This window comes from Oryzias melastigma, linkage group LG15, assembly GCF_002922805.2.
Source record: "Oryzias melastigma strain HK-1 linkage group LG15, ASM292280v2, whole genome shotgun sequence".
NCBI lineage: Eukaryota > Metazoa > Chordata > Actinopteri > Beloniformes > Adrianichthyidae > Oryzias > Oryzias melastigma.
The window spans coordinates 4,427,581-4,442,133 of record NC_050526.1 but is presented as its reverse complement, the minus strand read 5'-3'; the positions used below and the strand labels follow the sequence as shown (position 1 = coordinate 4,442,133).

Sequence of the window (14,553 nt, the reverse complement as noted above, 5' to 3'; positions counted from 1 at the left end):
TATTTTTGGCAAATACTTAATTTAGGTTTTGGGTAATTTTCTTCATGTACGATGAACCTCAAAGCACATATGCTGCTGACCCAGAATTCAGAAGAACAATCCCATACCACTACACTTCCTCCTCTGTGTTTTACAGTAACAGTAGCAGCCCCCAAAATGTTTTGACTACATAAAAAGATTTGTGTGTGATGAATCAAAGTTTCACTCTTCAACAGTCGTCGGGTGGTGCTTCCTGCCCTCTTTTGTCTTGTTCTAACGTCTTAGTGATGTCTTTCACACAGTTCTTATAAAAAGTTCAACAAAAGTTTTGTTCTTCAATATGTTCGCTTTTATTCAGACAGAGAAGAATGTTAGCAATCAAGAAAATATAGAATACCTGCAGGAATTACTTAAGGCTTAATCAGCTTCTAGTACACTTAAATGACTTTTAATAGTTAATCTATTTTGTGTTCCCTGGAAAGAGTCGTTTTATGTCTGACAGGTACACAACTTTCAGTTGTTAAGCTTATCTTTTATTTTAACTTCTGGCAGATCACTTTTATAACAAATCAAGATGTTTATTGGCCTTTTACCTTGAACTAAAACAAATAAGGTGTAAATTTGTAGTATTTTAAAACTTGAAACAAGTATTTTAATACAATTTTGCATTGATCAGAGGTTGTTGAACTTTTTTGACTAATTTACCAATTTCTGCTTCCAAAAATCTCTCAGCTTTAAGATCTTCAGTCATCAGTTTCATCCCATTTTTGCTGAAAATGTCATTTCTCTGACTCTTTTGTTACACAAATTGAGCTATGAAGAATATAAAAGTAGAGAGCTACAATGTTAACAAAGAAGAGAGAAAAGAACAAATATTGGTAACACTTTATAATAAGATTCCTTAACAAGCTTTGTTAACACATTAATAAGCATTATTAACATTCTTATAAGGTGTTAGTAAAACAGTTATTGGTGTAATAAGCCTAATAAGGCTTATTAAATTCCCAAGTTAACACATTTACAAGCATTATTAATGTGTTAATAAGATGCTTATTGTTACATTTATTACCATCGTATACATGGAACAAATAAGTGTTAACAAGCTTAATAAGAATCATTAACAAAGCTTGTTAACAGATTAATAATCCTTATTAATGTGTACAGTTCTGGTAAGACATTTAATATCATTATAGATGTCTCACACTGACTTATGTGTTAATAACCTTAATAAGAACCTTTAATAAACTAAAGGATTAATTTACTGCATTAATAATGTGTTAAATGATAGCAAAGTATTTATTAGCATTATAGGTGTCTAGTAAATACCTGATAGTGTTAATGAGAATATTGACTACTCAGTCAGACCATTGTTTACAAAGATCATATTAGTATACTGGTAGTAAGCGTTATAAATGTGTTAATAAACCTTGTTAACCATTTATTAAATGTTTTGCAGCACCTTATCTAAAGTGTGATCAAATTCATATTAGTAAACTAGTAGTAAGCTTAATAAATGTATTAATAAACTCTGTTAGCCAGATAGTTTTTTTTTTTTTGAAGCATCCTTCCAAGGACACCATGAGGGTGTTTAATCCACGCGATTGTGTTGTGTGTCTGTGCTCGCGCGCCCGGCTGTGTGTGTAGATTATTTTCGTCTCTACCATCTGTTTAGACACGAAAATATCATTGCAATTGTCAATCGCGGCGTTTTATTGTGAAATATTGGTTATATTTTGAAAATAAACCGGATTTTCCCATGTATGTTGATGTAACTTCCTGCCGAAATTTGACCCGGATCACTCGCGGCTCGCGCACAAAATAGACCAGACGAAACGATCCGCTTCACGGCCCGGGCCTCCGTGGAGGACCGGGCCGCTCCACGCCTGGAGTGGACCACGCCGTAGGTTAACATGGACGCCGAATGAAAGCTTCCTCCGCCCCGTGTCGAGTGTGAACCCGTCGTCAGAATAGCTGTGTTTGAGATCATGCAGGCGGACGCGGCGCTGCGCAGAAGATCGCCTGGATTGCGGTGCATGTTGGGTATTTTGGACTCTTATGTTACTTGTCAATCATCATGAAAATATCGCGGGAAAGCGCCCACCCAGGCGGTGCTGCTGCAAATCTGGCGCCGCACTGACCTCAAGCCGTCTATATGACTACAAAACAATGCATTGTGGGTAACGGTGTTCTGACAGTTCTTGTACTTCGACTTGATTCTGATCAGAAATAACGCGCTAAATAAAGGAAATCTGCGCATTTTGTAACTCTTACTGGAAAATAGTGAATCACTGATGTAAAAATGAGGAATATTTTTGTGGTTTTATGTGTTATTGTTGCCTTTAAAAGTTTGTTTTTTGAAAAGTTGTATGTAAACATTTGTTTAGAGTCTCAGAGTTCAGAAAGTTTTTCTCACTTGTTGAAAATGTTATTTAAAACTTGAAAGTGATTTTACAAAATCTTTAAACATTTGTAGATGTTTTTATTGTTACAGAATGTTTATAAATATTTCTGTATCAATTGTATATTAAAAAGTTTCATTTTACAAGTTTTATGTTTTGTGCTTGTTTATGGTAAACGTTTAATAAATGGTTAATAAAGTTTATAAACACATTTATTAAGCTTATTACCAGTTTACTAATATGGATTTGAACACACTTTAGATAAGGTGCTGCAAAACAATCAATAAATGGTTAACAAGGTTTATTAATACATTTATTAAGCTTACTACCAGTATACTAATATGATCTTAGTAATGGTCTGACTGAGTAGTCAATATTCTCATTAACACTATCAGGTATTTGCAAGACACCTATAATGCTAATAAATATTTTACTTGCATTTAACACATTATTAATGCAGTAAATTAATCCTTTAGTTTATTAAAGGTTCTTATTAAGGTTATTAACACATAAGTCAGTGTGAGACATCTATAATGCTATTAAATGTCTTACAATAACTGTACACATTAATAAGGATTATTAATCTGTTAACAAGTTTTGTTAATGATTCTTATTAAGCTTGTTAACACTTATTTGTTCCATGTATACGATGGTAATAAATGTAACAATAAGCATCATATTAACACATTAATAATGCTTGTAAATGTGTTAACTTAGGAATTTAATAAGCCTTATTAGGCTTATTACACCAATAAATGTCTTACTAACACCTTATAAGAATGTTAATAATGCTTATTAATGTGTTAACAAAGCTTGTTAAGGAATCTTATTATAAAGTGTTACCCAAATATTTTAGTGAACAAACAGCTTCATTGTCAGTTTTTCTCTTGTAAATTAAAAACAGTAGCATTAGTTTAATCTTTTAAATGATTATTAGATGAACAAAACCAATTCCAGTGGAAAATGATTGAAGTTTTGTTGGAGTTCTTGTAAACAAGATTTGTTGCTTATTAATTTAAAAACAGTCTTTTCAAATACTGCAAGGCAGCAAAAATGTTCCAATTATTTTCTCCCTTTTCCTTAAAGACCCACTTCAATGAAAATCATGAATTTGACATTTTTGACATGTTCTTGTTGCATTTTTCTCATAATTTAGGACATAAATAAATGAAATTTAGCCTTAAATTGCATTTCTAAGTACTTAGTTATTAAAATTGTTGTGCAGACACACAAAATACTGTTTCAAAAAAGCCTGTAGCAGTGATGTAGGTGCTACAGTTGGTGGGCCACAAACTCCATGCTCTGCTTCATTCTGATGCATCCATTTGCAAACAAATGAATCCATGTTAGTCGTACATTTGGATAAAAAATACTCCAAAATTGCTCGCATTTTTATTGCAACGGTAATAATAGATGGTAAACTAGGTTGTAAGCTAGCGGGAGAGCACATAAACAGATGGATGATGGGAAGGGAACTGGACGGATTATCGCCTCTCATGTTCCAAACAGGAAGTACCTGCTGGTCCCAGAAAGCCAAATTCCCATAGACTTCTAATGAGAAATAAACAGCTATTACTCAATTATCATATTTGTCAGGATAACCATTCTTCCTCTGGTGACTCTTTTAAAACAATTTTGCTAAAACAATGTTTTTTTCTTTGCCGCAAGCTATTCAACTTATAAACCGGCCAATCAGATAGCTCAGTAAGAGCATGTGGTTCCCCTCCTCAGACGTTCAAAGCCCACTTTCAGTGGAAGGGGTGTGGCTTTCCAACAACTTCACTCTTTATTAGCGAGAGTGGTTGCCATAGAAAGGATGACTTTGACTTGGACCAATCACTGCTGACTGATATCATCTGGTTCCAACATGGAGAAGTCCGTACCGCCCAAAAATGGCGACTAAAATGACTTCACTCGCTGGAACCAAAGGTAAGGAATTTTCTATGGGTGACTTCATAGCCTTGCTTTGTCCATCTTTATATATGTCAATGCTCCGCCTACAAGTCAAAGGGAAGGGGAGTTTCTAGTAAACTTCCACCGATCTACAGAAACTATGTCCTTTTGAGACAGTTTTTAATTGTTTTATACTGACTAAAAACGGATTAATCATAACTAAAAGACCTCTGGGAATACTTTGAAAATAGATACAAAGATTATTAGAGTGGGACTTTAGGAAATTTATAAAGTTTCAAGTCTCAAACATGTCGAATTTTCCTTACGTTTCATATATATCATGATCAGAATATCAGATGATGCACACAGTGTGCTGTAATTGTTCCAATTAAAAAAAAAAAAAGTGCTATTCTAGCTTGCTAACTGCTAAGTGCATCAATTTGCAGTTAGTTTGTTCCTCAAACTGGACTAAATGTTCCTCAAAAGTGTCCTTGTAGATGCCTTGTGGACACATCATCAGGGATGTAGTCCGGGGTCACACGGAGCTTCAGGTTTTACCTCCTCAGGCTCTAACTTGTGTCCAGGTAGTGCACGACTCCACACACACACAAACACCCCCCTCAACCTGCTCACTGCTAAGTGCATCCATTTGCAGTCTGTTTGTCCCTCAAACTGCACGGAATGTTCCACAAAAGAAAGAAAAAAAAATCCCAGTAATCGTCCTCACAAACCCACACTCGCACACAAAGACCAAGTGTCTTCATAAGTGAGATGTGTTCTGCTTAGCATTCACCCAGTCTGCTCGCGTGCTCCCATGTGGCTCTTTGTTCAACAGAAGCAATGCAATCAAATACCTTGCTGCTCATTCTTCTAGGGGAGAGACATCACACCAAATTGGATTCACAGTAAAATAACATTTAGTCTGAGGACAGGGCTAGTTGTTCGGCAGCAGGTCAAAGCTAAAGAAACATGATGCATTGAGTGCAGCTGATGGGACACTTACTCAAGATTCCAGCGGGCCCGTTTCCTTTAGTTAAAACACACAAAGAAAATGCTGGTACATCATTTTTAAAGGCTTAATTCAAACCGGAGTCAAGGAGGACAACATCAACATACCTCCCCCAGAAATGTATGCAGCAAAAGACACAACAGAAAAAAAATCATATTTTACCGGACTGCATTGTCCATGCGTGACACAGTGAGGTAGGCTGCCAGGTTTGCTGTGTAAGATGAACACACAATGAGCGTGAAGAGCCACCAGCTGCCCATTACGATACGCAGAGCCACCGAGCCAAGTAGGGAGTCGGTGCCTGTGGGGTTACAGATAGTCAGGAAACGGAGAGGACACACACACAGATCCACATCAGCATCTTACCATCCTTAAAGCATCAAATACGTGTTGGCAGAAATTCTAACCGATTTATCTGACATTATTTGATTTTATTAGTGATAGTAAAATCTATGACTAACTGCAAAATATGAGGATTATAAACTGTTTGGATAGATGGGCAATTTAAAATCCCTTTGAGTAACTTTTTTTTAGGAAAATTGTGAGGAAATGAACCTGTCAAAAAATAGAGTTTAAAAAACAGCTAATAAATCACTCTAAAACCATTAAAATTATACATAAATTAGTTTTTCTTTTGACTGACTGCCCTAATCTCAAGGTGATTATTTGTAACAGAAGCACATTGTTACATTTACTGTTCCAGCACTGACAACAGTTATTGTTTTTTCTCATTTTTTCTCTTGATACCATGGGCCAATAGTCAGCTTTGATATTTTATTTATCTTGTTTTGTATTACAAAACTGCCAAAAAAAGAAAAGAAAATGAAGTCTTATCTTAATATTACACGCTTTCTTGATCATTTGCGGAAAAGTAAATTAGTTTTTGATACAATGGCCCGTTGAGTTTTATCTTTTTTTATTAAATATTTTGTTCAGTGGGAAGATTATATGTGTGTGTAAACACTGAAATACACGCGTGAACAGAAAGCTATTACTTTTTTGATCACATTATTATTCTTTTTCATTATTTATCACACTATGTACGCTTTTTTTTAGACTGTACAACTCATATCTGGATGAAAAACAAAACATCTGCAAATCTTTAGGGCTATTATGAGATTTTTAAAGTTAAACTGACTTGTTTTAATCCAATCATAAGTCATTGAGATAACTCCAACCATGGATTGTTATATGAAAGAGTTTTGTTACCTAGAAAGGAAACATGTTTGCAAATGTTACAGTCTCAACTGAGGCACCCTTTGGACAACATGGATTTCGCTTTTGTCGTCGTGTTGTGGCTTTTGTCATCGCGTTGTGGATTTTGTCGTCGCGTAGTGGATTTTGTCGTGGTGTTGTGGATTTTGTCATCGTGCTCCCGCTTTTGTCATTGTGTTGTGGCTTTTGTCATCGTGTTGTGGATTTTGTCGTTGTGTTGTGGATTTTGTCGTCGTGCTTCCCCTTTTGTTGTAATCGTGTTGTAGCTTTTGTCGTTGTGCTCCCAATTTTGTCGTCGTGTTTTGGTTTTGTTGTCGTGTTGTGGTTTTCGTCGTCGTGCTTCTGCTTTTGTCGTTGTGTTGTGGCTTTTGTTGTGTTGTGCTTTTATCGTTGTGCTCCCACTTTTGTCATCGTGTTGTGGCTTTTGTCGTCATGTTTTGGTTTTGTTGTCGTGTTGTGGTTTTCGTTGTTGTGCTTCTGCTTGTGTCGTTGTGTTGTGGCTTTTGTCGTTGTGCCTCCCCGTTTGTTATTGTGTTGTCGCTTTTGACATCTTGCTTCCGATTTTGTCGTGGTTTTTCCGCTTTTGTTGTTGTGTTGTGGCTTTTGTTGTTGCGTGAGCTGTGCCGGCCATCGTAGGAGGTCATTCACTTCCTTTTCACCAGGTGCTAGGTGTGTGCAAATTTTGGTGAATTTTTGAACATGTGGCAGCGATCAAAATTTAGCTCAAAAGTGCTGACATTTTTCTGTATGTGAAAACAATACAGTCTTGCAGTCAGTTACTAAAATAAATAAACTAAACTAAAAAAATAAAAACTGAAGGATTTGTGAGATCTATGGCATAATAGCATCTGTCCCTTTCTTTCTCCAGTTTTAAGGTCACTGCATGTGTCTGAGGCTTTACTGACTCTGACACTTAAACCCTCCAGCAGCAATTCATTTTGGCACATTGTATTTCATTTTAAATAATATTGGTATTATCATAATATTATCATAAACAAAACAATAAATATACAGAAGGCAGTATATAAGATATCTGCTAGTCTGCATGTAGTTTGATATGTGTAATAAGCCCTCAACAAAAATACACAAGTATCTTTATAGTCTCACTGGGGGAAAAATACATAAATGTATGTGCATACGTTTAAGCATTTTTTTTAGTTGAGTCAGAAATGAGGAGAAGGGAAAAAATGCATAAATTTAGCTCTTCTTGAAATGTAATGGATGCTGGGTAAAAAAAAAAGGTTCGCAGGCAAAATGCCAGACGTTGACTGATGCAGTTCCAGCCTTAACATCAGCTGTTGAAGTCATCCTTTGTTCCAAACCAACATACCTGGATCTCTACCAGACCTAAAGATGGAGTGTTGTCCTTGAAACAGACACCTTTAGAAAATCCTACAGTGGGCACTGGGCCGAATTTAAGCTCCTTCTGGTGTGGACTAGCATCAACAACAAACATGGTACATATAATATTTTTTCATTATTTTAAACTACTTTTTTGAGGCAGTCACAAGACGAATGTTTCACAGGATTAAATCATCTTCAGCTCTATTCAAATCTTTTTTAAAAAGTAGTATTTTTCAGTTGCTATTTTCATTTCATTAAATCTATAAGCTTCACAATGGATGATTGCTGCATTTGACACATCACTGAAGGCCAAATAAAAGTTGACATTTCGAGCAATGTCTCCACCTTCAAATAAAATATGTAAAGTGGGTAAAAGAACGATGAGCTGGAATAAAAGTTGGCCTGGCCTTGGCTCCTCTTTTATTGTAAAATGCATGATTTACTATTGAACGCAGCTCACCTTGTTGTACAAAAGCACCATAAACAATCCAGATAGCATTCTGGAGCGAGGTGGAAGCTGAAGGTGTTGGTTGCCCTCCAGCATTGTTGTGGCAGCGTACCGCCTGGATCCGCCTGAGAAGGAAGATCATGATGCCCACCACGGGGATGGCGGCGGCGATGCACGCCCACACAGCCAGGTCGAACGGCGCCAGTAAGGAAAAAATGTTGATCTTTTCCTCAGACTTGCGCATCAAGATTCCCACAGAGTAGTCCAGGTAGCGCTTGCTAAAGTCAACCACGCTTTCACGCTCCGGTGTGATGGTGATGGCCGATATGGCCAAGTCGGCTCGCTAGAAAAAAAAGAGGTAAGTCTTAGAAAATAACATTTTATGTTGTTTGATTTGTAAAGTTCTTCCTTTAATTTGACTAACTCAAGATAAACAATACTTTACTATCTGGAATTTCAAGATTCAAGACTTTAAAAGTCTTTAAAATACTATTACAGTATGTGTAACACACAAGATTTAGCATCAAGAACTATTTTATTTCAAATTGTCTGTCTTTGAATATGCTCACAAAAAACCTTTAAGACACAAATAGTTATTTGTTACCAGAAAAAAAATTAAAACACTTTGCGTCCCATTATCAAACCACTTTGCCCTTTACCCATTACAATCCTGACTTTGAAGTTAATAATCTGTGTGTTCTTTGTTGATGTCTGATCTCCAACAGGTTTTCATGCCATTTTAGAAATAATTATGACTGAAATCTAATAGAAATTCTAGTGAAACTAAATATGTAAAAAATAGGCAAGTGTATGACTTTGCAGATCTTTTTTTTTTTTACTGAAGTTGTATCTGTTTTTTCAATTAATATTTTTCTTGTATTTAATACTTGACAATATAAAGATAAATAAAAACCTCAGTAAGACAGTTTTAGACACATTTACAAATTCCAAAAGGTTACTATTTTTATCTATAAATAAAAATGACTAAGTAGACATTTCCCAGCCTAAAAAAAGGTGTTTTGTACAAGTAAAGCATGTGTCTGGAATACAAAGGTACTAACTTTGCCTATGAGTTCTCCAATCATGCCATTCCAGGATCCATTGGGTTGTATTGAGCCATATTTCCCATCGGCAACTTGGTAGATGTCATACTTGAACCCCAGGATCTTAGCCAAGGCATCAAGGACATCGATTGAGAAACCCTTGTACCTTTTGGGTTGACCAAGAATGTTTTCTGCTGCCATCACAAACGGTTCCTCCTGTTGGGATTACAATCAAAGACATGTTCAGTGTTAATTATTGTAAATTGCAAAGTGATTAGACCACTTTTCAATTCACAAGTAGATACAAGTATATAGACTTGCATAGACAAAAGTCTATAGACTATAATCGATACAGAATAGCCATTTGCACTATGACTAAAAGACATCTTCTATAGACTATAGTCTGTAGGCATAGTGTAAATGGCAATTATGTAGAGACTACAATCTATAGACTTGTATAGATACAAGACTATAGTCAATAGACTTGTATAGATGCAAGTCTATAGACTATATACTTGTATAGACTAAATACTATATATGTATGTTCTATAGACTATAGATTTGTATCTATACAAGTCTATGGACTTGTATAGATAGTTGTATAGTCTCTAGATATCTATTGACTATAGATACCCTATAGATACTTGTATAGTATATAGATACTAAACAAGTATCTATAAACTTGTATCTATACAAGTCTACAGATTCGCAAAGATACAAGTCCACGGACTTGCATAGATACAAGTCAACAGATTTGTATACATACAAGTCTACGGACTTGCGTTGATACAAATCTACGGACTTGCGTTGATACAAGTGTATAAACTATGGACTATAGTCTATACAGAACGGCCATTTACACCTATCTACACTGCAATCTATCCAAGTCTATAGACTTGGAGTATAGACTTTACAAGCCTATACTCCTTGCAAAGTCTTGTAAAGAGTTTAAGACTTTTAATGTCTTTAGTCATTGTAAAGTCAAGAGTATAGACTTTACAAGGAGTAAAGTATATACTGTAAAAGTCTATACCTCTTCCCAAAGGGCTATGGACAAGGTTAGGGCTGGAGTATAGACAAAAATTTTGAAAGTGTGTTATTTATGTTAATGCACTGAGAAGTCAAGACTGTTGACCGAGGCACAAACACTCGTCTTCAGAACGGCAACATGGCACCTTTGTGGGGAGCTCCTATGTGATCTACATTAAACTTCCTCTTAATAAAATAGTTTCTCCAGCAGCTGTTGACCCATAACACACGGTGCCATGGCAACTGCTATGGTTCATCAACTTGTAAATGGCCATTCTAAATTTATTGCTCCCACCTATCGTTTCTCTTTATGGGTTGAAAGTGTCAGGGAAGAATTAAATGGGCGGAGAGCTGAGTAAGATGAGGAGAAAGGGACATGTAAGAGGAGGGATGTCAAAGTGGGCAGAGGCAAATGACTTGATTAAGTGACACTGCCAGGAGAGAGCTGAGCAGAACTTATGTGAATAAATATGGTGGAGGTAAATTATCTGTGAAGAAGAGGGAAGAATGGATAGAGGAGGAGAAGTTATTGAGGTAGAGGACAGAGGCAGACACTTTACTACTGGAAAATGTGAAGTTAAAGCTGCCGCAATGTCATACAGTCTTTTCTTAAATGGCTTTCTTATGAGTTGGTCAGAATAGAAGAGACACATTATTCCTGTTACTAATAGAAATTTATATCTGCAGCTCAATTTGATAGTCTGTCCCACAATGATCATCCTAAAAGGGAGAGAAAATGTTGGTTTTCTTGTGTCTAAGATGTGGGATCTCATCATTTTACCTTCATGAAATGGATGCAAAAAAACTGCAATGCATGATCCTAAAATCCTGGTCTTGCTCCAAAGTTAGTAGAAGTCCAGAATAATATTTATTTATTTGTAGTTGACTGTTGCTTTCTTTACAAACAGGGATGGTTCTGCATCCCAGTACTGATACTTTTCTTGACAGCCCCGTCATGTCACTAAATCTGTCAATACAATACACACTCACAGGCCACTTTATTAGCCACAAGCAAATTTTTAACCAGGCAATCACATGGCAACAACTTCATGCATTGAGGCAGGTAGACAAGGTCAAGACAATCTGCTGCACTTCAAACAGCAGCAGAAGACCACATCAGATGACAACCCTGTCAGCTAAGAACAGGAAACTAAGTTCGAACGGCGGTTCGAACAGTTCACACAGGCTCACCAAAACTGGACAATAGAAGACTTGAAAAAACGTTGACTTGTCTGATAAGTCTCCATTTCTGCAGTAACATTCTGATTGTGGGGTCAGAATTTGGCGTCAATCCTCGATCCATCCTGCTTTGTATTAACTATTCAGGGTGGCGGTGGTGGTGTAATGGTGTGGAGAATATTTTCTTGTGACACTTTAGCCCCGTTTTCACTAAGCATTCTGGTTCAGTACGGTTCAGTATTTTGAGCGTCTCCATTGTAAAATGGACCTATTATGCAGTTCCGAACTCTACCTCTTGGTTGTAGATCCATTAAAAAGTGGAATGGAACAACTGAGGCGGAGCCAATCTAGCCATTCTTTGATTGGCAGAAAGTGATGACGACATTGGAAAGCGCAACATAGCGCTAAGCTAGCATTTCCATTGGTGGTATTCTTCTTTGAAACAACTATAAATTCCTGTTATACCGATGTACCAGAAAAAAAGCAATAAAAAGACGAGCTGCTGGATGACCTCCATTGTTGTTGCTTTTCTAGTCTTCACACTACAATGACCCAATGACACATTAGCGGTCTACACCACACATGCACTGTGAGAACAAATGGTAAATACTTGTATAGCGCTTTTTTACATTCCTCGAAGGCCCAAAGCACTTTACAGTCACAGATCCATTCACAAGCTCATGGTAGCTCTGCTGGGGCCAACCTTCCACCAGAGGCAATGTGTCTTGCCCAAGGACACTTCGACACATGGACAGGCAATGCAGGAATCAAACCGATCAGGAGTCGACCCCCCTACCGCTGCACCACAGCCCCCCCAACAAACCACTCAGTTGAAGTGAGGCTTAACTGGACAATCAACTGGACTGTAACGTATCACTCCTTTCTGGACCGGACTGCTCAGTAAAAACAAGTTTTTGGGTCCCATAGTAGACATTGAGCATGGTTACAGTTTTGTTGCTGACCATGTCTATCCCTTTATGACCAAAGTGTATCATCTTCTTTTGGCGGCTTCCAACAGGGCGAAGCGCCATGTCATAAAACTCAAATCCTTTCAAATTAGTTTCCTAAACACAGCAATGAGTTCAATGAACTTAAATAGCCTCCACAGTCACCAGATATCTACCCAATAGAGCACCTTTGGGAGGTGGTAGAATGAGAGATTGGTTTCTTAAATGTACAGCTAACAAATCTCCAACAACTTGTGATGCTGTCGTGTTAATATGGACTAAAGTTTCTGAGGAATGTTTCCTGTACCTTGTTGAATCTATGCCACCAAGGTTTAAGGCAGTTCTGAAGGTAAAAGGGGGTCCAACCCGGTACTAGCAAGCTGTACCTAATAAAGTGCCCGTGAGTGTTGTACACCTACAAGAATTCTGCTATTACAAGGTTATTTCTTATTTTCAGGTTGAAACAGTCAAAAGCAATAATTTCTTTATTATTGTGGTCACAGTGGGTGGCTGTGCTCTTATTCTGACTGATCCCTTCAGGGGTCACCACAGCAAAATTTCTGTCTGACCCCATTGTCTGTACCTTCCTTTCTCACACCCACTGGCTGCATGTCCTCTTTTACCACTTCCATAAATCTCTTCCTAAGTCTTCTTTTTTTTCACCCCCAACCTGGCAGCTCCATGTTCAACACCTGTCCCTAATGCTTCTGCAACATTCCCGTTGCACATGTGGAAACCATCTGAATGCAGCCTCACAGCGTCTTTGACTCTTTCTACTACTTTTTGTCAACCATTACTCATGACACGTTTCCTCACTCACACTTTTTTTTCTGTTCACCTGCTTTTTATAATCCCTGTGGCTCAAAACAGTTGACCTCGAGTACTTATGCCCCTGCACTTTCTTCACCTTTGCTTCTTTGAAACTCATGGTTCCACTTTTCTTCTGTTGGTTCATAAATGCATGCTCTGTCCTGCTGGGACTGCCTTTGATTCCTGTACTTTTGAGAACGCACCTTCACCTCTGCAGGTTTTCCTCCACTTCCTCTTCCCTTTCATCCATATCACAATGTCATCTGCAAACATCACAGTCTGTGAAGAACCCCCGTCTGAACCGATATGTCTGTCTGTCCATCAGCATCGAAAAGTAAAAATGGGGATCACAGACAATACTTGATGTACTCCCACCTTCCTCACATACTTCCCTGCCACTCCATATTTTCCTCATACAACACCAAAGCACCTCAGTCTGTCTTTTTGTCCTTCCTATACGTCTCCATAAGCACTCGCATTTCCTCTTTGAATGCTTTTGCTTGCCATAAAATTATTCTACTGTTTGCATATACTCAGTCTTCCTCAGCTGAGCTCCAGTTTCTCTCATATGTGACTCAATAGCCATTAACTTCAGTAGTTGGTACCAATAAGCCATTGATCATAGAAGTAGTCACCAATACTTTTTCGTGACCCTTTTTCTTTCTTTTTAAAATAATATTTAAAAATAGTTTTTGTCATCCTTTTGAGGCACATTGGTATTTAATCAAGACCAACTGCTTTTTCCCTTCGTCCCCATCTTAGAAACTCTACTCCCTTCATTCATAACCTTTGGCCTCATAGTGCTCCCGTTTTCTCCTCTTTACCTCACATTCATCATTCACTGTTGTCCATTATATTCTGACAAAAATTGAAAGGCTGCAGAAATGTCCTGTCAAGCATAACTGAATACTAGCAAGAGCACAGGACCAGCCCCACTGATTCTGTTCTGTCACACGTTTGTGACTGTTAAAGAAAAAAAAACAAACTGACTGCTACACCCTAATTCCCTTCTGTGCTTGCCAGCTATTCTTGTTCTGCTGAATCATATATTTGTCAAATTCTATATAGTTCCCTTCTAATAAGTCTGCTCTTACATTGTGTAAAATAGATTAATTTTTTAAATGAAATGAGCTCTAATATTTTCATTAGGTATTCCGTAAATAAAATTGTCATGATGGAATGGTAAATATCGCTTAAACAAATAATGTTACTTTAAACCAAATTAGGATGATGTATTAATATAACAATAGTAAGAATA

The 14,553-nt window shown here is 37.2% G+C and overlaps 1 protein-coding gene across 8 annotated transcripts in view; it reads right to left on the bottom strand.

Annotated features, from left to right (window-relative positions):
- The window catches only part of grid1a (glutamate receptor, ionotropic, delta 1a), a 395,293-nt gene that overhangs the window by 14,251 nt on the left and 366,489 nt on the right, over window positions 1–14,553 (bottom strand). For all 8 annotated transcript variants that reach the window (XM_036215433.1, XM_036215430.1, XM_036215429.1 and 5 more), the window contains 3 exons: window positions 9,349–9,546; window positions 8,300–8,630; window positions 5,443–5,581 (listed from right to left, as the gene is read on the bottom strand). In XM_036215433.1, coding sequence (XP_036071326.1) covers window positions 5,443–5,581; window positions 8,300–8,630; window positions 9,349–9,546 — 668 coding nt within the window. The remainder of the gene's footprint in view (window positions 1–5,442; window positions 5,582–8,299; window positions 8,631–9,348; window positions 9,547–14,553) is intronic.